This window comes from Phasianus colchicus, chromosome 6 (assembly GCF_987193195.1).
Source record: "Phasianus colchicus chromosome 6, bPhaCol1.hap1.1, whole genome shotgun sequence".
NCBI classification, from domain to species: Eukaryota; Metazoa; Chordata; class Aves; order Galliformes; family Phasianidae; genus Phasianus; species Phasianus colchicus.
The window spans coordinates 51,282,155-51,305,388 of NC_143441.1; the positions used below are offsets into that span (position 1 = coordinate 51,282,155).

The window sequence follows — 23,234 nt, forward strand, 5'->3', positions numbered from 1 at the left end:
ATTTTTTTTTTTAAGCCTGGATTCACAACACAGACTTGGACAACATCTAATGGTGATTTTATCCTCTTTCTGAGTGAAAATAACAAACAATATTAGCCTTCTTTATCCAGGAAATGTACAGGAAGTGTTGTGGGTCTGTATCTAGCATTGAAAACTTCAGCCTATGAATCGTTCATAGTAAACTCTGAAAGGATCTTCTGTCCTTTCTGTTGCTTTGCAGTGCAAAGGTTTTACAGAGATTTATTAACCCAGGATAATGTTTAAGACCACTGTAAGCTCTAGTTTTTCTCAGTCAGATACAGTGGGTTTCTCACTGCTTTTCACCTTTGGAGCCTCCCATCCCCGGAGGTATTTAAGAGACTTGGGGACACAGTTAATGGTGGGACTCAGTAGGTCATGCTGAAAGTTGAGTTTGATGATCTCGAAGGTCTTTTCCAATCTAAATGACTTGATGATAAAATTTCTGTATGTATTTCTGTTCAGTTCCCAGAAAACCTCCCACTCAGCCCCCAGTTGACCCTGTGGTGAAAAATAAAACAGAAACCTCAGTGACGCTGGCATGGTCCCCTCCAAAGATGCACCGCCCCATTCCAATCGATGGCTACATTGTGGAACGCAAAAAACTAACTGGCTTTACCTGGGTGAGGTGCCACGAGTCTCATGTCCCTGTCCCAGAGTTCACGGTGAGCGATCTGTCAGAAGAGGCTGATTATCAGTTCCGAGTGTCTGCAGTCAATGCGCATGGACAGAGCCCGTATCTGGAATTCCCAGGGAGCATGCACCTTGGTAAGCACAAAAACCCCAACAGAAATGGATCGGTGTGTGCTGAGCAGCTGTGTTGGTTCCCTAAAGACTTTTCCATTCACTTTAAGGAAAGTAGTGCATTAACACGCCAAATTCTTTCATTCTCTCCTGGTTCTCCTATCTCATTTCAACCTTCACCTACTGCTAAAGTGATGCAAGTTATGTTTCTGTGACAGAGCTGTGAATATCCTTATATTATCTCACATGTGCAAGAGGCAGAGCTTTCTGTAACAAATCTTAAGCATATAAGTGCTTCTTCCAGTACTCATGCAAAGGAAGAAATAGAAATGTACTCATGATTTAATCTTCCAACTATAAATAAGATACCAGACTTGCATCTAAAGTGTTAATGTGATGATCATGATGCCATGAAAACCAGTTTCCAGTTGGTTTCTCTTTAATCTCAGAGCAACTAGAAGAAATGCAGGATTATACTTTATCTGTAGGGTGCCAATGTGCTACAGAATCATTGTGTGCAATGGAGTTGTTTCTTCCTTTGATGCGCTGCACTGAACAGTCTCTGCTTAGACTCTGGTCATTTCTGTTATTGTGTCATTCTTTTCCCTTGCTGCCTCAATATGCTTGTGCTTCCCTGGAATATCTAGAAGTGATTAGTGGGCTGGGTAGGCTGCTGAGGGTCTTTCTGAAATATAAGAGCAGTACTTGTTATTAAAAAACAACATAACACGCTTGCTAGGCATCCTGGGTGGTATGAGATGCTTATCAGGTCTGTTTTGCCTTGAAACATCTGAGTGAGTACTAATTAACATGTACCTCTTGTTTTATCTATGCAGAATACAGGAGTTACTCTTGTGCCACAGGTCAGTTATCTGCAGCTGTAGAAACCAAATCCCATTCATCAATCGTGCACTGTATTCAGTGCTTGCAAAACACGTGCAGGATTTTATTCTCATGTCAAATTTAGTCTAAGAGCTTTATTCTTAGGAAGACCTGTTCTGCTGCATGGCAGTCTTGTGCCTTTTGGTCTCAGACATACAAGTTGTTCTTCTTCCTCAGAACCAGTCCTCGCTGTGAAATCCCCGCTAACAACTGGTGAAGCTGTATCTGGAGGGGATGCCATGTTTACTATTGACCTTACGACAACATGTTCCGGAACTTGGTATCTCAATGGCAAAGTCTTACAGGAAAGTGAGACCTGTATCATCAAGAGAACCCAAACTACTCACAGTCTAATCATAAAGAACGTCACCAAGAACGATGATGGAGCAGAAGTGAAATTTGTTGCCAAAAATGTTGATGTCAGCACCAAGATGAGAGTGAGAGGTATTGACTTTGATCAAATGATCAAGCATCTTTCAGTCAAGGCATAGTTGCTGTGATCTGATGATTAGGACTGGGGCTGCAGGCATTCACTGTCTGTACCAAGTATCTGAAATCGCATCACATGGACTAATGTGGGTCCTGGTAATGACCTAAATATCATAGCACAGAGTTCAGAGTAAGCCAGTCTACCCAGCTGGGTAGCTGAACTAGACTGCTTCATGCTATCTGGTGAATGTCTGCAGTCCACAGGCATTGGTCAGTGCATTCAGTCCCCAGCTCTACCACTGCATCACCTTAGAGCAGTAATTTCAGCTCCAGGTTCAGCCAGCCCTTCTGATTACACTGGAATCATTTAGAAGTAGAGGAGCAATCATGACAGTGATATCTCTATCAATCAGCTTTGCATGACAAAAGGTAACTAATAAGCATTCATTATGGGAGGACCTGTTTGTCTTTGGGTGAAAACCTCTGCATGTTTAAAGCATTGTTAATCAGTAGAAAGAGGTGTATTTTTTTCTTAGTGAATATGGCAAGAAGACCACATTAAACATCTTGAATTGCTTAGTATTGACACGATATGAGTGCAGAAACAGAACATATTACTTTTTCAAAGATCTTGCAGCAAGCATTGATCATGTTAGCCTGATATAAATTGAAATAACGAGGCCTTTGCTCCTGACAGGTGCTGCAGTGAGATTTACCAATAAGAGCAAAGATGTAGAAAAGATCTCTGCTCGGCTGCGTGAGGAAGCCAAGCTTCAGGCTGAGCTTTCAGACACAGACGCTACTGTGAAGTGGATGAAGGATGGGAAGGAGCTCAAGGCCAATGAAAAATATGAACTGCAGACTGTGGGGAAGAGACGCATCCTGAAAATTCACAACGTTGCAATGGAGGATGCTGGAACTTACCAGTGCATCTGTGAGGGGGATAAAATGTTCTATCAGCTTTCAGTGAAAGGTATGTGATGGTCTGGGCTGTATTCTTCCTGCTCAAAGCCAACAGACTGCGTTCACCTGACTCCCCGACAGTGCAGCTACTTTCAGGTAGCATCTGGGGTGTTTTTAGTGGTTATTTTGACTTGAACTGGCAAATCCACTTTGTAGAGCCATTTGATTTCTGTGTTCTGTCCTGTGATTCGTCCCTAAGATACAGAAGGAATCAAGGGAAAGATAGGAAAAAGAGCATCATAGCCTTCCTGCTCCTCTCTCAGGGTGGCCACAAGAGATGATGTAAATAGTTTTTTTTGTAGCAGTGATCCAAACTGTGGAAGAGACCTGTGAGGAGTTAAAGGGTGTTTACCTAGCTGTCATTCCATGTGTTTTTTTTCTTACACAGATGTAGTGAGAAAATTAACTTTTCCACTCAGCTCCCTGTTTTGCTGCAGGCTGTAGGTCTGATCTCTGAGATCTACCTGCTGGGCCTTGATTACAATAAATGAGAATCCTTTGTTTGCTCCATGGGAAGATTTTCTATTTCTGCAGAACTCTCTGCAGATTACATGAATACAAATGCACCTTCTTTCCAGCAGTGATTGCCTTTTTTTTTTTTTTTTTTACACTGAGTATGTATGAGGCTCTTCATCATATTCTGCTGGCTTGTCACCCTTGTTGATCCATGCAGAAACAACAAAGCCCTAGAGTAGTGTATGCACTTTGGCATTGAAAAGCTTACTTAATTGTTTATTCTCAAAGAACAAATTCCAAAGAGGCATGGAGACAGCTCCAAACAAAATTGAAAAATGGGACTAAATTTATGGAGAGCACAACTTTCTGCCAACACTTGTCAGCTAGTCTTAATTTTGCTTTTCTTCTCTCTCTCTGTCATGTTAGCATAATATTTCACGCTGGCAGATCTGCCCATAGAATTAATTGAATTAGCTGATGGACATTTCCATGTGCTTTGCACTGTAATGTGACTATCAAATGAGTAATCAATGCTGTTATTTTAAAATCTGTGTTGGCAAGCTGTAAGACAAGCAACTGCTGTTGGTAGCTTGGTTACTGCAGAATCAGCTTTCATATATCTCATATAGGGAAGGAACCCTTAAGGGTCAGCTAGTTCAACTCCCCTGCAATGAATAGGGACACCACAGCTCCATCAGCCCTGTCCAGCCTGACTTTGTACATCCCCAGGCTCACAAATCTTATACCCATGCCACGCTCTCCCAGTATTTCACCATTCAGCATCACTGCCTGCATCTTCTGTTCCTGTAAATCATCTGATGTGAGGATCAGCTGTGTCTATCACATGGGCACCACGTGGCTACTGGGAGGCTCTGTCGAGCTGCAGCCAGAGGTGTGTCACCCCTGGGCCTCGTGCCCAAAGGAGCCTCAGGAAAGTGTTCTTGCAGCTTGTCATGCACTGCACTGCCACGAGACTTCACATGCCAGACATTCTCTGATATGTGACCTCCTGCATCCAGGCAGGACATCTGAGATGTCCCTTCAGCCTGTTGTGGCTGCTGTTTTACCCTGTTTTTTCTAAGGAAGGGGAAGGCACGTGAATGAAACTGTTTTCCTGCTCTTCCTCCCAAACCTTTCAACATGTGTGCCATGCAGGTGGAGAAGCAGAGATCTCAGCGACATCCATCCTGTGCAGGGAGGTTGGGTAGAAGAGGTGTTGTTATCCCATAAAGGAAGGTGGTGGGATCATCATCCCTGGAGGTGTTCAGGAACTGTGGAGATGTGGCCCTGAGGGATGTGGTCAGTGGGCATTGTGGGGTGGGTTGGGATTGGAATCAAAGGAGGACCCCCATGCGTTTCACCAGGAAGCATTGCTGGTAACAACACCTTTGGAGCAAATTCTGGTAGGGTCACGCTCAGCTGGTCCAGTCCAGAGGCTGTTCCTCCTTGCTGCAGTGTCTGCAGTGAAAACCAAGTTTTGTGTGGCTGGGCTCACATCCAGCAGTGTGAGGGGACTACAATTGTAAGAGACAGTTTCTGAAAAATGAATTAAATTTGACTGTATTATAGGATGGAGTTAAATGTATTTACAGGATCTCGGGCACCTCCATGTCCATCAGCTAGCTTTTGAGCTCCTAAAACACAGGTGTTCTGTGAAGTGTTGTTGAATTTGTATTATACATGCATGTTCTTGGAATTGCAGAACAAATGCATGCATAATTCAGACTTTGATTTTAGCAGCTTTGCACAGTCTCAACAGACTGACTCAGTTGTGTGCACTGTTTTAAAATGATATGTTAACAAGAAGTTGGAAAACAAACTCCATTACCTAAAGTAACACGGGATTGTGGCCTTAGGCTTAAAGTTTTGGCAAAGATAGTGGTGAGGTTTTGAATATTTGCAGTCAGTTATTCCGCTATGTGTTAATAGGGGCCAGTTTCATCATCTAACTTCCTTGCTCCAGTTAATTTCCAGAAAGGAATTCTGTTTTTCTTTTCAGTCCTAAGTGATACCTCCAGCTTGATTTGTTTGCCAGGAGGTTACAATGCAGTAATTGAACATCCTCCATTACTTTTCTTCCAGTTTGTTTATTCCAATTCTTTCCTCGGTTTTCCTATTTCAAATATTTTCTTGATGCCTAGGACTTCTTTTGGCTCAGTCCCCTGTGTGGTGTATGTCCTTTGTCTTTTGGAGATAATTTGGTACATGGTTTATAAAAGCTGCCAATTTGTTGGCTTCTGAACTGGGATCTAGCAATTAGAACCAAGAATGAATGCGTACGTTTGGTCTTATGATAAATGAACACCTCATGGTCACCAATGTCCCTGCAATTATTTACCATGACTGTGTATCCATATTTTGTTTCAGCACTGGCAAACTTCATAAACAAAGAGAAAACTGGAGGAGTTATCAGGGCTGTTGCTGGAAAGCAAGCTGAATTTGTTTCTGAGACCTCAGAAGCCAATGTCATGGTTAAATGGTACAAAAATGGCAAAGAAATCACGACCAGTAAGAAATTCACAATGGAAGATAAAGGGAAACTGCATAAGCTCGTGGCTTCGGCTGTGACGAAAGAAGATGAGGGAACATACATCTGCAAAATTGGAGATGACACTCTGATTTTTGATTTGAAAGTCTCAGGTAAGTTTGTGAGGCAAATATGGGATCAGAATCCATGCTGAGCACTTAAGACTTGGTTCATTTTACTTGTCCAACCCTGTGGCTTTCCAGTATTTAGGACAGTGACTGCACAGTACTATTTAAACTGTTCTGACCTTACTGTGGTCCCTGTGCAAATCCACAGTATGAGCAAATAACATGATGTTGTGATGAATTCAGGTCAGCCCTCGCTCCAGCTGGGGCTGGAGTCACAACTTGAACCCTCACATCTGGGCTTCATTCTTCTAGTTCATGAATTGCCTCAGCACTTGCATTATCTTTGAACCTATGACAGAAGTCCTAAATTCTCAGCATGGGAATCCTGTCTCCTCTTTTGACAAATTAAGCTCCATATTTGAAGAGTTCAGTGTCTCCTGCTGTGCCAGAAGGACGTTGTGATCTCTGAGGTGTCTCCCTGAGGTGCTGTAAGCACAGCCATTAGCTCATGGCATGTGCCCATCAGCATGAAGTACATGTGAAGCACTGTCAGGTCGAGCCTGCAGGAGTAATGCTTGTCGCTGACATGTTCCTGTTCAGGGTGGAGCTGGAGGGTAAAATAACACAAGAAATTTTCAGTGAAATTCAATATCTGTGAAATTCAGCTGACTACATTCGCAGAGCCTGGTAGGAAGATCTATTTCCTGGCTTATACCTTGAGTCTATTTTCTATAATCCAATCCTCAGTCACAAACTGAAACTCAACTGAAAGCCTCTCGTTGTGTATGCAAGTGCAATGCTTGTGACCTTTAACAGCACAGCCATGTTACTCTGATCACAGAGTCATTAGGCTTGATAAAGATCCTCTAGTCCAGCTGCCCAGCCATCACCACCATGATGCTCACCATCTAACTAACTACAAACTCAGCAGAGCTGATAGAACAAGCACAGCACTGGATTTGGGATCACTAGGGTCTCCTAAGATACTGAAGGATTGCTTGCAGGTGGTGTTGGCTCAGGTATTCACTCTGCATCCTACCTCCAGTTCTGTTTGGTTGAGAATCCTACATTTTGCAATTTCACTTGGAGTGTAATTCGAAGACCCTGGATTTATCTGTTGAAAAACTGATCCAGAACAAGCCAAGAAGACTCCATTTGAACGGGTTGATGCAGAGCAAAAGATAACCCCAAAGGACAACTTGCACTGTTTAATGAACATTATTGGATGAGAGATAAGATTTAAAAAGTTCTGGAGCTGTCTTTGAGCATCAAATACAGAAGAAGCCTGCGTGATTCCCTGAGACTGGATGCCTCCTGCTTTGGTGACCATGTGTATAGGGTTAAGGGAACCATAGCTGTAACTCCTATCACAAAACATCACATGGCTCAGACAGAAAAGTCATCAAGCAGGGTTAATTAGGAGCACCAAATGGTGACAAGATAGATTACTTTCCCTAAGACTGTCTGTAAGGTATTGATTTATGCTATTAGTTCTCAACAGCCTGACTCTACAGGGACTGTTCTTCTTTGGTCATCTAGTTTTAAAAGAATAGATGGCTCCAAACTATTACAATTTTTAACAAAATATTTGTTCACTGATGCCATAAATGTGCCTGGTATAGCAATTGGTCTTGGTATTTTCAGTGACTGAAAGCAACAGTTGTTGCTAAAAGAAATGCAATACTAAGCTAGGACTGCCTGTAGCTGACAGCCATCAGTTTGCTCCTCAGGCAGGTTCTGTCTGGATGGAATGAAGGGCATGAAATACTGATGTGCTCATCAGATGCTGCTTGTTAGCTTAGAGACAGGGTGTTGAATAGGTTTGTTCATGTATTGCAAACACGTTACTTAGCTGCCTTCATTTTAGCTTCAGAAAAATGTGCAGAATACAGAATTGATTAAAAAAAATAAGAAGCATCTGCACAGAACTTACTCTTTACTTACACAGGTCTGTCATTAATGCCTTGGTGCAAAACCAGCAATCTCATGACATACGTGGGTGCATTATAATAGGATGTCCACCAGCACTGAGGCTAAGCATTACTTGAGAAGGATGAAAACAGAAGTGTAAAGATTTTCCAGTTCCACGTGTTTGGCAAAACACACTGACTGTTATTTGTATCACAGCAATTCTGCAGCAATTTTACTTATGAAAACAGTCACGTTGGGAGGCTTACCGTGTTAATATAGAGTCATAGAATAGCCCAGTTGGAGTGTACCCACCTGGATCAACAAGTTCAACTGTGTGTATAAGTGTGTATGTATATGAAAGATTACTTTATTCATATGTATCTGTGGAAAGTATTAATCAACAGCCAGCTGCTAAACTGGAGGCCATTCTGTATTAGCTCTCTGGATGACCTGGAACTTGAGCAATAAGTATCCCAGTACAGGTAACTGCAGTATCTCAGCTTGGAGGACTTGCTGTGTAAGAGCAGCTTTAACACTGTCATATTTAAATCACAACAGAATCATGCACACGTTTGTATGTGAGTACCTCCAGAGATGAAACTTGATCACCCAAGTGTGATGAGGAGAGAAATTACAGTCAGTTCTAACTGTATCTTAACTGTGCTGAATAAGCCTGAGTCAGGGTGTAAACCACTTTCTCTTTTTCTCTTCAGATGAAGCCGTTAATTTTGTCAACAAGCCCAAAACAACTCCAGAAATATCAGTCAGTCCTTCTGAAGACCTGGAGCTGGTGTGTGAGGTGTCAGCTGCAAGCGGAGCTGTCATGTGGAAGAAGGATCAAACAGAGATAAAGCAGGACCAGAGGACAACCATCATCTCCCAGGGGACACACCGCAAGCTCATCGTCAAAAACGTGACCTTGAAAGACCAAGGGAGCTACAGCTGTGAAACAAAGGATGACAAAGCAACATTCCAAGTCAAAGTCAGAGGTGAGAATATGCTTGGAATCCCAGAGATAAAGGAATGCTTCATTTTGTGTGTCTTGAATTTGAAGGATCAACTTACAGCCTCTCTGGTGCAAAACATTTTGGCTGAAGGACTTGCTTTGTTGTCAAGTGTCATAGCAACACTTTTATGCATGTGCTTTTACATCCAGGAATGAATAAATGCAACAAATGACAGGGAAAGGAGGGTAACTTCTGTACCTCTCACAGTCAGCTGGTGTGTGCAGGGTTGCAGTGCGAGAGCACACCAGGCGTGCAAGGAGAGAGAAAAGGGAGGTGTTTGAAGAGATTTGGTTACAAAATTTGAATGACACAAATAGGTGGAAAATACAAATAATCATAGACTCATAGAATCACAGAATGGCCTGGGTTGAAAAGGACCACAATGCTCATCTGGTTCCAACCCCTGCTATGTGCAGGGTCACCAACCAGCAGACCAGGCTGCCCAGAGCCACATCCAGCCTGGCCTTGAATGCCTGCAGGGGTGGGGCATCCACAACCTCCTTGGGCAACCCGTTCCAGAGGGCTGTTCCCTTCTGATTTAATGGAACTGTAGAGAAACATCAGGAGAGAAGAAGAGATGAGGGAGGAGGGATCAGGCAGTGCATGCAGGTGCTCTAAATCTCATGTCCAAATCTGTGTTCAGGCTGTGAAATGTTTAGCTTTGTCCCATACGCCTATCATTTCCCAAGGCAAAATAGAGAGGAAAGTGCTTTCCTGTCTTAATGAGGCATACTCCCTCTGAAGGGCAAGTATAGTGAAACGAGGGGAACTGGAGTAAGCTCTGCAGCAGACTACAGCAAAAATCTCTGTGTGACTACTGTGATTTCCCTGCAGAGAAAGAAGACGTGTTTACAAACAAGGAGAAGGTGCAGAAGGAGGTGAAGGCTGCACCAACAGAAAATGCCACGCTGAGCTGTGAGGTGGCCCAGGACAAGACCGAGGTGAAGTGGTACAAGGAGGGGAAACTGATCACCTCGAGCAAGAAGTTCAGGGTGGAGTCAGAGGGCAAATTGCGTCGTCTGGTGGTGAGCCAGGTGGAGAAGAAAGATGCAGGGGAGTACAGCTGTGAGGCTGCTGGCCAGAAACTGACCTTCAAGATTCATGTTACTGGTAGGAAACACATTCTGGTTGACATTTCATTTACTTTTCTCTGCGTCTGTATTTTCTTTCCTCCTTTTTTGTCTGTCCTGAAAGTAAAAATACTGTTGAGATGCCTTTTGATGTTTGTCTAAGCTAACATTTCAGTAAGGTTTTCGAGGGCACAACAAGTACACTTGTTACATGTAGGTATCCTGATATCAGCCACTCAACTGCCTGTAATTCTCCTTATGCTCTGATATTGAATCTAGAGTTCTTACTAGCAGGCACTGCACTAAAAAGCCTCTTCCAGGGTGGTATTCCTCCTCTTCTTTTTACTATTCATGCATGAAAGTCATTGAATTTTCTCCTTTTCATTAATCTTTTCTCTGCACAATGTCATATCTCCCAAAACAGAAAATTTATTTGATTATTCCACAGTCTGGCTGTGGAAATTTGTATGTGAACATGTCCTCTTGACTCTGTCATGAAACTGTTTTGAGAAGGATGAAAAAGAAATGCTTACAAATGTGTGCAGCTAAAATTATTATTTGTTTTTAACAACATTTCATCCAGCTCTTCCCCTTTCATCATCAGCTCTCTATGGATGTCCAACTGTGATGTATACAACAGTGTGCAACGCTGCTCTATCAATCGATATTTCTATAGTAGTATTTACAGATCTCTACTGTGGCTGCACTGAGAAGTGTTGGAGAAGTGTTTGGTTGTTGGTGGTAGCATTTCCTAAGAACTTTTGGCCAGATGCACTGCACTTTGCCTATGGCTTGTTGAATCTGAAGTTGATGACTGTTCATTCCATGTTCTACAGATGTAATGACCAGTCGTGAATCCATTTATTTTTTCTATTTGCACTTTTCTCATTAGTCTGAGAGTTTAGCACAGAGGCAGATCTCTCATTCCAGCTTCAGTAGAGATTGCTTTGGTGTCTCAGTATATTTTGCACAAAATCCAGTAAATTTTAACTTATGCTCCAGATAGCCACGGGCACATCAGGCGCATTACAGAATCACAGAATCACAGAATTGTAGGGGTTGGAAGGGACCTCCAGAGATCATTGAGTCCAAACCCCCTGCCAAAGCATTCTGAGTGACCATTTCTGAACTGGCTGATGACAAAGTTTTTTCTTTTGTTTTATTCATTGTTACACTCTATTGGCTTTGCTCATAAGTCAACTTGTTCTCTGTTAACTTTACAGTTCTTGTCTCATATTCTAAGCTGATCAGGACAGGGAATCTATTTTCTCCTTTCTTACGGCATTGAACACATTGGAGCTTAATCCTGGTGGCCAGGGTTTGGCATTTTATCAGCTATGTGCAGGAGCAACTGTACTGGGAGTCTACAGACTTTCTGCTCACACACAGACTGGAGACCTGGAGTCTTTGCAGGGCATAGCTTGCGTTCTGTTCCCTTGTAAAGGTTGCAGTCTTTGCTGCTCTCTCTGTCTTGGGGCATTCTGCTTCTGTCTCTGGTGTGCAATACGCCTCTGCTCCTGTAGTAGACAGATTTGCTGCTGTCACTGGTGTAGACTCTAAACTGTCAGCTCTTACTGTTCACACACCACCTGGATGTGATCTGGGGCCTTTGGATCTTTTTCTTGAGTTGTGTAGCTCATGCTTTTGGCTCAGGAAATTGACAGTTGGATTACAGGAAGGGTAGGCTTGAGAGGAATCTGTCAGAGAAAATGAATCATGAGCAATGATGGAAAGACCATGGCAACAGCTGGAATCAACCAAGTTAATCCTCAGCGGCCAAAGCCAGCCCACGTATTATTGCAGAGGTGTAGAGAGAAAACACAGAAATGTAATGCTTATATACTTGAGTTTTGCTAGCTGAGGGCTATTCTTAGCTGTTTGCCTCAGAAACGAAAGGTTTTCTGTTCTCTTTCAGACTGGATGACCTCATGGCTGCACAGGGTAATGTAATACCTCCCCCTCTGCCATAAGTGGAGAGTGCTTGCCTAGCTACCGTTGCTGTATTTCTCATGTGTACCACTGTAACATGACGTGCAAGTCCAGCACTCACTGCAAAATGATCTGGTGTGAAAGTCAGGAGGGATTATGAGTACTCTGAGTGGTTGGCTCTTTCACTGCAGAAATCCTCATCTTACAAGCTTATCCCAAAGTGCAATGGCTCTCTGAGTCTTAATTTATCTTCTTACCATCGCACTCAGAAAGCATTTCAGGGTTCTTGTACCCCAGGGTTCCACTGGTAACACAGAACCATCCCATTTTAAGGACATCTTGAAGGTTAGGTGCTCAGTGTTGAGCATTATGGGATGCAGATAGGGCCTTCATAATGATATGGCTTATCATAAAAAAAAAAAAGAAAAAGTGCTGCACACCTTGGAGACCTATAGAAAAATACAGTAAAAAGAGCTGATTCTGCCATCTCATTATCTCAATATTTGTGGTGTACAGTGAAATCCTTATTTGAAGTGGACCAAAGCTCCATCACCTTGATCTTAATGGAACTTCACTTGCAAATGATGGTAGAAATTGGAAATGTCATCTACACTGACTACTTGCTTAGCTTTAAGATGTGTTTCTGAGGCAGATTTCTGGCTAGTATAAGTCATTTTGTAAGCTCATTAAAAGATACAGTCACATTTTCCCATTGCTATAAAAATGTTTAGTGTTGAAGGGCAAGAATGCAGAGGATGAGTAACTCCTGTGCTGCTGTGGTTGAACCCAGCAGCAGCTCAGCACCACACATTCTCTGCTCACTGTCCCCAGCTGGGGTAGGAGAGGGAACTGAAAGAATAGAAGTGTGAGAACTCATGAGCTGAGGTAAAGGTAGTTGACAGCTAAAGCAAAAGCTGTGCATGCAAGCAAAGCAAACCAAGGAATGGATCTGTTAGTTCCCATCGGTGGAGAGATGTGCAGCCACTTCAAGAAAAACAGGTCTCATAATGCATAATGGTTTCTTGGGCAAACAAGGTTGCTCTGGACATCTCTCCCTTCCTCCCTCTTCCCCCCAGCTTTTATTGCCAAGCATGATGCCCTATGGTTTGGTACATCCCTTGAGCTCTCTCCCAGCCCAAACCAGGACACTCGCTAATTTTTAGCAAGTTAATATTAAACTTAGCACTCACACAAGCTGTTTTGGAACTTGTTTGGTTAATGCATCCTCCATATTTATCATCCAAGTTTTGGATAGAAGCTGAAACGCTTATATTTTTTTCATCATTTTTTTAATGCAGACCATGGTGTGTCCTTGAGCTCTTACCAAAGTGTTGTTTGATCTACAGGTTGGCTGGAATGCATTTGTGAGAAGTTTTGCATCACTTGGTTGGTATAGGCCACGTATGTCATCTTGCTAATAAGCAAGCCTTCTGATATTCATAGAGTCATTCAGGTTTGAAAAGGCCACTAAGATTCCTGCATCCAGCCTCAACCCATCCCACCATGCCCACTGACCACATCCCTCAGTGCCACACCTCCATGGTTCTTGAACACATCCAGGGATGGTGACCCCACCACCTCCCTGGGCAGCTGTGCCACTGCATCACCACTGTTTTTAAGAAGAATTTTTTCTTAACATCCCACGTGAACCTCCTCCCCTGAAAATCATTAATCAAAACCAGGGTTTTTGAAGATGAGTGGAGACAGTAGTACTTCTACAGTCAGTACAACCAGGGAGCTCAAATGTAGAGCGTATGAACTGCATTCTTGCACTGGCATGCTGCCCTGCTCCCTCGCCTTCACTGGACTGCAGTGCTGGTGACAGAGCCGTGGTGTGAATCCTGGGATTGCATGTACTGTGACGGTCAGCAGCACAGGAGCTTGACCTGAACTTACCCTCCCAGGCAGCTGCTGCCACTCAGAGATCAGACAGCATGCAGAGAAGAAAGTCATGAAGGAAGGGAAAAGAATGGTAGCAGGAGGTTTCACAGGGTGACAGTGGGGAGGAAGGCAATAGGAAAGGTTGTGGAGGGGTTTGCCATGACTGCTGGGGAGCAGGAGCCTTCCTGGTCACCTGAGCTGGGTATGGCTGAATATGTTTGCATGAATGATCTGGATTAATGTCTGCACTGTAAATAAAGGGCAACGTCAGTCCCCCCATACCTGCTAGTCCTGCATTCATCCTTGGAGCCTGTGCATCAGTAGCAACTTCACGACCCTGGGATCTTTCCTGGGACCCAAACAGGCATAGGAAGCTTATTCTAAATTGGGCTGTTGTTAGTAGCTGGCTAGCACTAGAGAAGTCCATCGTGTAAGTGCATCAGAAATACTCTGCACTTCTACATCTTTTTGTAGGGCAAACCATGGGGTAAAAATGGAAGCCCATTTGTTAAGGGTTTTTATCTGTTTTCCAATCTGCAGAAGCAGAGGATGCTTTTATCAACAAGGAGAAGGTGCAGAAGGAGGTGAAGGCTGCACCAACAGAAAATGCCACGCTGAGCTGTGAGGTGGCCCAGGACAAGACCGAGGTGAAGTGGTACAAGGAGGGCAAACTGATCACCTCAAGCAAGAAATTCAGGGTGGAGTCAGAGGGCAAATTGCGTCGTCTGGTGGTGAGCCAGGTGGAGAAGAAAGATGCAGGGGAGTACAGCTGTGAGGCTGCTGGCCAGAAACTGACCTTCAAGATTCATGTCACAGGTGAGAGAGTTGTTTCTCATCACAGAACAGCCTGTGAGTCCCACTTGGTTTCCAGTTATATCTGAAATTCTGTACTGATCCCTGCTGGCATTCAGTTGCTGTGTTTGAAAAGGAAGGCTCTCCTGAGAGTGCCTGGTTTGCTTCCCAGCCTCGTGAAGATATCTTGGATGCATGGGGCATGTCATATTGCCCAAGATGCCTGTATGTGGGCAACTGGAGTATGGTCAGTTGTGGTCAATACAGTCTGAGGAGTGAGCTGCCACCATTGGATGTCTGCTGTAGGGTGAGGCAAATCACCCACTGCCTTCCACTGAAGGTCACCACTGAGTACAGCAGAGCTTCAAATCCCTCATTCTCATTGGGAAACTGAAGCTTGAATGTCTTACTCTGGGAGCTGAGATCAACCCTAACTCTCAGGTGGCTGAATTTAAGTGCAATTAACTTATGTCATGATATTCATTACTTCTGAGAATCAGAAGTGGCCTCTGAGTTTCAATAACTAAACCTTATTTACACTTTTGAGGATTTGGCAAAGAATTGAGATTGTTTTGTAGGTATGCAGTAAAAGAAGTACTCCTGTCGACAAGGACAGAGCAAACACCAATCAGGAGTCATATAAACACTGCATTAGTACATTATTCTGTGTAAATAGCATTTCATTTTTGAATAAGAAATATTTAAATTACTGCTGTTTTTCTAGAGAGTCATTCCTGAGACCTGCATATCACAGAGCACGACATGCTTATATTTGGCATTTACTTTTGCTTCCAATTTTTAATCAGTGTAATCATAAAAATATCTCTCTCCTCTAAAAACAGATTTTTTAAGAACAAGTTATTCACAGCTCCATGAACAACATAGAAATGGAGTTAAAAAGGATCTCAAGAGATTCACATAATGCATCCTTCTCTGATGCATTAGTGTATCTAGATTCCCATCCACTTATTGGGGGAGGTTGCAAGGAGCTCTTTTAGAAAGAGCTCTGGGCTTAAATAAGGAAAATATTTGCTCAGAAACCTTAATTACTGGAAAATATTGAAGGTATGAAGGATATTTAAAGGTATGAATATGAAGAATATTTAAAGATATGAAGAATATGTGGATATAGCAGACAATGAATGAAGTGTTGGGTCATTGGTAATTAATAGACAGAACATACAAATGAGACCATTCTAAAATGACAAACATACATGAAGTTGTTATAAGCAGCATTTTGCATTTGGTTTTGAACACATTGGATAGTGTGAATATACCTGTGCATTCTAAATGTTCTCCCAATCTGCAGAAGCAGAGGATGCTTTTATCAACAAGGAGAAGGTGCAGAAGGAGGTGAAGGCTGCACCAACAGAAAATGCCACGCTGAGCTGTGAGGTGGCCCAGGACAAGACCGAGGTGAAGTGGTACAAGGAGGGCAAACTGATCACCTCGAGCAAGAAATTCAGGGTGGAGTCAGAGGGCAAATTGCGTCGTCTGGTGGTGAGCCAGGTGGAGAAGAAAGATGCAGGGGAGTACAGCTGTGAGGCTGCTGGCCAGAAACTGACCTTCAAGGTTCATGTCACAGGTGGGTGAAATTGCTTCATCTGTATTGAACCCCTCAAAAAAGAAGGAGGGGAAAGTTAAGTGGCTTGACACATTCAACCCTAGCAGTCAGTGATGTAGACAGAACGTACATTCTACCGTTTAACTCATGCTTTTCACAATCTGTTTGCCTTTTGAAGCTGTGAACACAGAGGAGTTTGGTAGCTTAAGCTTAGGACATGCTGGAGATAATTGGATCTCATGGAAATGCAGTGATGGAAAAAGGAGAATTCAGTAATTTCAGGGGAAATTAAAGAATACTAAAAATATCTTCAGAGCACAAGCACTCGCTTGCAAGTACTTCTGCCTAAATAATCTCAGAGACAGCATTTGGTCACAATGCTGGAAGAAGGCATTAGTGGTTTCTATTAAATTAAAGACACCGACACCTATAAACGGTATTCACATATTTTCTTTTGTTTGCTTCTCCTATAGCAGGTATGAAGGAAATAAAAAAGCTTAAAGCTGATGCTTTTCTTTCCAGAAAGAGGGGAAGACAAACTTTCAGTATATTAGGAAAGTCTCATGAAAGATGGAAGAAGACTTTTTACCAGGGTCTATAATAACAGAACAACAAGGGAAAATAGGTTTCAAGAGTGAAGAGGATAGATTCAATTTGGACATAAGAAAAGTTCTTTATGATGGGAGTGGTGATACACTGGAACAGATTGTTCAGAGAAGGTTGTGGGTGACTCATCATCAGGAGCGTCCAAGGCAAGACTGGATGGGGACCCTGAGCAGCCTTATCTAGTAATGATGTCCCTGACCATGGCAAGAGGTTGGACTGGATGACCTTTAAAGCTTCCTTCTAACCCAAAACATGCTATGGTTCCATAGGGGAAACCATTTTATCGTGGCCTCTGAGAACTAATGAGATATTACAACTGTTTTCAGAAATAAGTAGGAGAGAAAAATGAATTTTCTCATTATGATTTAATCACAAACAGGATTTAACCTTGACCCTCACCTGTGTCCTGATAAACAACGCAAACTGAGGAGCTCATATATTAGTTTGCTTCTGATTCTGAGCTGGTGCAGTGCTGATCAAGTACAGTACCATGGGGCTAACTAGTTTCAATACATTACAGAAACACAGCTCTGGATTGACACATCCCTGGAGCACTGAGGAAATAGAGATAATAAGTACACAATGTTTATTATTGCAAAGACTGCTTCTCAAGTCTAGCTTGGCTTTTGCTGGGAAAACAGCTTACAGCTGTCAGCTTGTTTGGACAATTTAATGCCTGTCCCCTTGTATGAAACAAACTTTTCAATGATTATGTATGCTGGTGTGCTGCTGGACACTGGGGAAATGGGTATTTTTCTGAAGATTTTGGAACATGATACTAGTAGAAATGAAAACAATTTTAGGGCTATCTAAGCTGTTTTGGGCTGTCAGAGAGGAAGTTCTTTGCCGGCAATTGATGTAGTTCAGATGTTGGCATTTAGTTGATAGCACTGGCAGGAAATGTGAGTGGGAAAGCTGTCCTCAACAGTACAATCCAAAGACTAACGTGGGCATTTGGGGAAGGCTGTGTAAAAAAAAGATTTATGTCTTAAATTTGCCCATTTGCCTTCAATTCCAGAAGCAGAGGATGCTTTTATCAACAAGGAGAAGGTGCAGAAGGAGGTGAAGGCTGCACCAACAGAAAATGCCACGCTGAGCTGCGAGGTGGCCCAGGACAAGACCGAGGTGAAGTGGTACAAGGAGGGCAAACTGATCACCTCAAGCAAGAAATTCAGGGTGGAGTCAGAGGGCAAATTGCGTCGTCTGGTGGTGAGCCAGGTGGAGAAGAAAGATGCAGGGGAGTACAGCTGTGAGGCTGCTGGCCAGAAACTGACCTTCAAGATTCATGTCACAGGTGAGAGAGAACACTCTTCAGCCTTTCTTTCCTATTTCTGGAGTACTTAGAAAATGATCGTTAGTCTGTAAGTTTTTCCTGTTATGCTTGAAATTTTTGGAGCTGATCTTCAGGGTGGCTTATTTCTGATGAGGAAATTGAACAAATATTTCCAAATGCAGTCGTGAGGCATCTCCATCCTTTAAAATCTTCAGGAATTTCCCTTTGCTGTGGGAATGAGGCCATAGAAAGGAAAGCTCTGATTGCACTTCTCCATTCTCACATACCGGTACCACTGGAACAACTCTGCAATGCAGCTGATTCTCAGGAAGTTTCAGAACAGGGGCTTTGTGTCAAGCACTAGGGTGTGTGTGCCCTATGCTTGCACATTTTTTTTTGTCTTGGAAGGTCTCATTTCAGCTTGTGAGAATACTACAGGAATGTTTTGCATAAGTTAATGTTTCTAAGACATGAAGTAAATTGCAGCTAGGGGAAGAAAGAGTCATGGAGAGTCATACAAGAAGCATCACAGAATGGCTTTTGTTGGAAGGGACCTTAAAGATCATCCAGTTCCAATCCCTGTCATCGACAGGGATACGTTCCACCAGACCAGGTTGCTCTAAGAACCATCCAGCCTGGACTTGAACATTTCCAGGCATGGGACATCCACAGATTTCACAGCTTCTCTCCACACCATTCTACTGGGACATCAGACTGGGAGAACTGATTCCATTTTCTGACTCCTTCCCAACATCCTGCTCTTCTTCCAAATGGCCCAACTAATGTCTCTCTCTCTTCTCAGAGCCAGAAGTTGTATTTACAAACAAGGAGAAGGTGCAGAAGGAGGTGAAGGCTGCACCAACAGAAAATGCCACGCTGAGCTGCGAGGTGGCCCAGGACAAGACCGAGGTGAAGTGGTACAAGGAGGGGAAACTGATCACCTCAAGCAAGAAATTCAGGGTGGAGTCAGAGGGCAAATTGCGTCGTCTGGTGGTGAGCCAGGTGGAGAAGAAAGATGCAGGGGAGTACAGCTGTGAGGCTGCTGGCCAGAAACTGACCTTCAAGATTCATGTCACAGGTGAGAGAGAACACTCTTTGCCCTTTTCTTTCTATTTCTAGAATAATTTCTAGAATATTTAGAACGATTATTCTTTTCCTATTTCCTAGTAGGTGTCATATTTTTGGAAATCATGACTGGTATGGTTTAGGTCTGATGGAAAAGTGATGAAAAGAGTTCTGAATATATTTCCCTTTATATCTCCTCTGTAAAGCTTTAGAAAGTCCTTGGGACAGGCAGCTCCATTCTTTAAAAACTTCCACAGTTTCCCTTTGCTATGGGAACAGATCCATACACAGGAAGGTTCTAATTGTACATCTCTATCTCCACACACTTGTACAATGGGACAACTCTGCAATGCAGCTGATTCTCAAAATGTTTTACAAAAGAGGGACACTGTGGTGAGCATTTGGGTATCAGCCCAATGTCTGATCACTTTTTATTCATCATGGAAGGGCTCATCTCATCCTGTGGGGAAGATATAACTGGAAGGTTTCGTGTAGATTAATGTTTCTAAGGCATCAGTTGGAAGTAAGGGGAAGAAAGTGATGTGGAGAGTCATCCAAGATTCATTGCCCTACTGTGTCTCCTGAGTAGGAAAAACATTTTCGTTTTCTGACCTACTCTCTGCCTCTTAATTCTTTTGCAAGTGACCTGACTAATGTGCCTCCTGGAGGATGAGGGTATTTCACCATTCGGATGCAATAGTGTGAGATAAGCAAAGCTTTTCTCAGGGTGGGATGGGAAATAGTGACAAAGTCCTGAACATGAAGTCCTGGTCTGTCACACAGAATGACCAGTGCTGATGGCAGAAGCAGGTGTTGAGAGCAAAAGAAATGAATGATATGGGTCTCTGATGCATCATGGTACATTTCCTGACACCAGGAATTCGTCAATTTGCACTCAGCTTCAACCAAAATTATTTCTTCCTTTGACTGCAGTACAGTGGCTTTAAGAACCACCCAGGTGATCTCCTTACTGCACAGAGATAGTTGCTTTGTCACAAAAAGATTACTAAAAGCTTCTTTAGGAAACAGAACTACAGCAGACAGACAAGCAAATGAAAACCAAGCGAATCACCTTCTATGGCAGAGTTTCTGTGTTCTTCCAGCAGATTTAAGTGTGTTCTGCCAGGTCAAAGAGATGGTTTTCCATTGTTCCTGTAAACTAAAAGGGCAGTGGGCAAATTCATATCTTGGAGATGAATCTTTTTCTCTTTTCAGAGCCAGAAGTTGTATTTATCAACAAGGAGAAGGTGCAGAAGGAGGTGAAGGCTGCACCAACAGAAAATGCCACGCTGAGCTGCGAGGTGGCCCAGGACAAGACCGAGGTGAAGTGGTACAAGGAGGGCAAACTGATCACCTCGAGCAAGAAATTCAGGGTGGAGTCAGAGGGCAAATTGCGTCGTCTGGTGGTGAGCCAGGTGGAGAAGAAAGATGCAGGGGAGTACAGCTGTGAGGCTGCTGGCCAGAAACTGACCTTCAAGATTCATGTCACAGGTGAGAGAGAACACTCTTCAGCCTTTCTTTCCTATTTCTGGAGTACTTAGAAAATGATCGTTAGTCTGTAAGTTTTTCCTGTTATGCTTGAAATTTTTGGAGCTGATCTTCAGGGTGGCTTATTTCTGATGAGGAAATTGAACAAATATTTCCAAATGCAGTCGTGAGGCATCTCCATCCTTTAAAATCTTCAGGAATTTCCCTTTGCTGTGGGAATGAGGCCATAGAAAGGAAAGCTCTGATTGCACTTCTCCATTCTCACATACCGGTACCACTGGAACAACTCTGCAATGCAGCTGATTCTCAGGAAGTTTCAGAACAGGGGCTTTGTGTCAAGCACTAGGGTGTGTGTGCCCTATGCTTGCACATTTTTTTTTGTCTTGGAAGGTCTCATTTCAGCTTGTGAGAATACTACAGGAATGTTTTGCATAAGTTAATGTTTCTAAGACATGAAGTAAATTGCAGCTAGGGGAAGAAAGAGTCATGGAGAGTCATACAAGAAGCATCACAGAATGGCTTTTGTTGGAAGGGACCTTAAAGATCATCCAGTTCCAATCCCTGTCATCGACAGGGATACGTTCCACCAGACCAGGTTGCTCTAAGAACCATCCAGCCTGGACTTGAACATTTCCAGGCATGGGACATCCACAGATTTCACAGCTTCTCTCCACACCATTCTACTGGGACATCAGACTGGGAGAACTGATTCCATTTTCTGACTCCTTCCCAACATCCTGCTCTTCTTCCAAATGGCCCAACTAATGTCTCTCTCTCTTCTCAGAGCCAGAAGTTGTATTTACAAACAAGGAGAAGGTGCAGAAGGAGGTGAAGGCTGCACCAACAGAAAATGCCACGCTGAGCTGCGAGGTGGCCCAGGACAAGACCGAGGTGAAGTGGTACAAGGAGGGGAAACTGATCACCTCAAGCAAGAAATTCAGGGTGGAGTCAGAGGGCAAATTGCGTCGTCTGGTGGTGAGCCAGGTGGAGAAGAAAGATGCAGGGGAGTACAGCTGTGAGGCTGCTGGCCAGAAACTGACCTTCAAGATTCATGTCACAGGTGAGAGAGAACACTCTTTGCCCTTTTCTTTCTATTTCTAGAATAATTTCTAGAATATTTAGAACGATTATTCTTTTCCTATTTCCTAGTAGGTGTCATATTTTTGGAAATCATGACTGGTATGGTTTAGGTCTGATGGAAAAGTGATGAAAAGAGTTCTGAATATATTTCCCTTTATATCTCCTCTGTAAAGCTTTAGAAAGTCCTTGGGACAGGCAGCTCCATTCTTTAAAAACTTCCACAGTTTCCCTTTGCTATGGGAACAGATCCATACACAGGAAGGTTCTAATTGTACATCTCTATCTCCACACACTTGTACAATGGGACAACTCTGCAATGCAGCTGATTCTCAAAATGTTTTACAAAAGAGGGACACTGTGGTGAGCATTTGGGTATCAGCCCAATGTCTGATCACTTTTTATTCATCATGGAAGGGCTCATCTCATCCTGTGGGGAAGATATAACTGGAAGGTTTCGTGTAGATTAATGTTTCTAAGGCATCAGTTGGAAGTAAGGGGAAGAAAGTGATGTGGAGAGTCATCCAAGATTCATTGCCCTACTGTGTCTCCTGAGTAGGAAAAACATTTTCGTTTTCTGACCTACTCTCTGCCTCTTAATTCTTTTGCAAGTGACCTGACTAATGTGCCTCCTGGAGGATGAGGGTATTTCACCATTCGGATGCAATAGTGTGAGATAAGCAAAGCTTTTCTCAGGGTGGGATGGGAAATAGTGACAAAGTCCTGAACATGAAGTCCTGGTCTGTCACACAGAATGACCAGTGCTGATGGCAGAAGCAGGTGTTGAGAGCAAAAGAAATGAATGATATGGGTCTCTGATGCATCATGGTACATTTCCTGACACCAGGAATTCGTCAATTTGCACTCAGCTTCAACCAAAATTATTTCTTCCTTTGACTGCAGTACAGTGGCTTTAAGAACCACCCAGGTGATCTCCTTACTGCACAGAGATAGTTGCTTTGTCACAAAAAGATTACTAAAAGCTTCTTTAGGAAACAGAACTACAGCAGACAGACAAGCAAATGAAAACCAAGCGAATCACCTTCTATGGCAGAGTTTCTGTGTTCTTCCAGCAGATTTAAGTGTGTTCTGCCAGGTCAAAGAGATGGTTTTCCATTGTTCCTGTAAACTAAAAGGGCAGTGGGCAAATTCATATCTTGGAGATGAATCTTTTTCTCTTTTCAGAGCCAGAAGTTGTATTTATCAACAAGGAGAAGGTGCAGAAGGAGGTGAAGGCTGCACCAACAGAAAATGCCACGCTGAGCTGCGAGGTGGCCCAGGACAAGACCGAGGTGAAGTGGTACAAGGAGGGCAAACTGATCACCTCGAGCAAGAAATTCAGGGTGGAGTCAGAGGGCAAATTGCGTCGTCTGGTGGTGAGCCAGGTGGAGAAGAAAGATGCAGGGGAGTACAGCTGTGAGGCTGCTGGCCAGAAACTGACCTTCAAGATTCATGTCACAGGTGAGAGAGAACACTCTTCAGCC

At 43.2% G+C, this 23,234-nt stretch overlaps 1 protein-coding gene across 1 annotated transcript in view; it reads left to right on the plus strand.

Moving 5' to 3' along the window:
• The window catches only part of OBSCN (obscurin, cytoskeletal calmodulin and titin-interacting RhoGEF), a 175,186-nt gene that overhangs the window by 20,385 nt on the left and 131,567 nt on the right, over positions 1-23,234 (plus strand). The window contains exons 5-17 of the mRNA XM_090143262.1: positions 484-786; positions 1,822-2,088; positions 2,771-3,046; positions 5,860-6,132; positions 8,712-8,987; positions 9,840-10,115; positions 14,426-14,701; positions 15,987-16,262; positions 17,866-18,141; positions 18,923-19,198; positions 20,401-20,676; positions 21,458-21,733; positions 22,936-23,211. Coding sequence (XP_089999388.1) covers positions 484-786; positions 1,822-2,088; positions 2,771-3,046; positions 5,860-6,132; positions 8,712-8,987; positions 9,840-10,115; positions 14,426-14,701; positions 15,987-16,262; positions 17,866-18,141; positions 18,923-19,198; positions 20,401-20,676; positions 21,458-21,733; positions 22,936-23,211 — 3,603 coding nt within the window. The remainder of the gene's footprint in view (positions 1-483; positions 787-1,821; positions 2,089-2,770; positions 3,047-5,859; positions 6,133-8,711; positions 8,988-9,839; positions 10,116-14,425; positions 14,702-15,986; positions 16,263-17,865; positions 18,142-18,922; positions 19,199-20,400; positions 20,677-21,457; positions 21,734-22,935; positions 23,212-23,234) is intronic.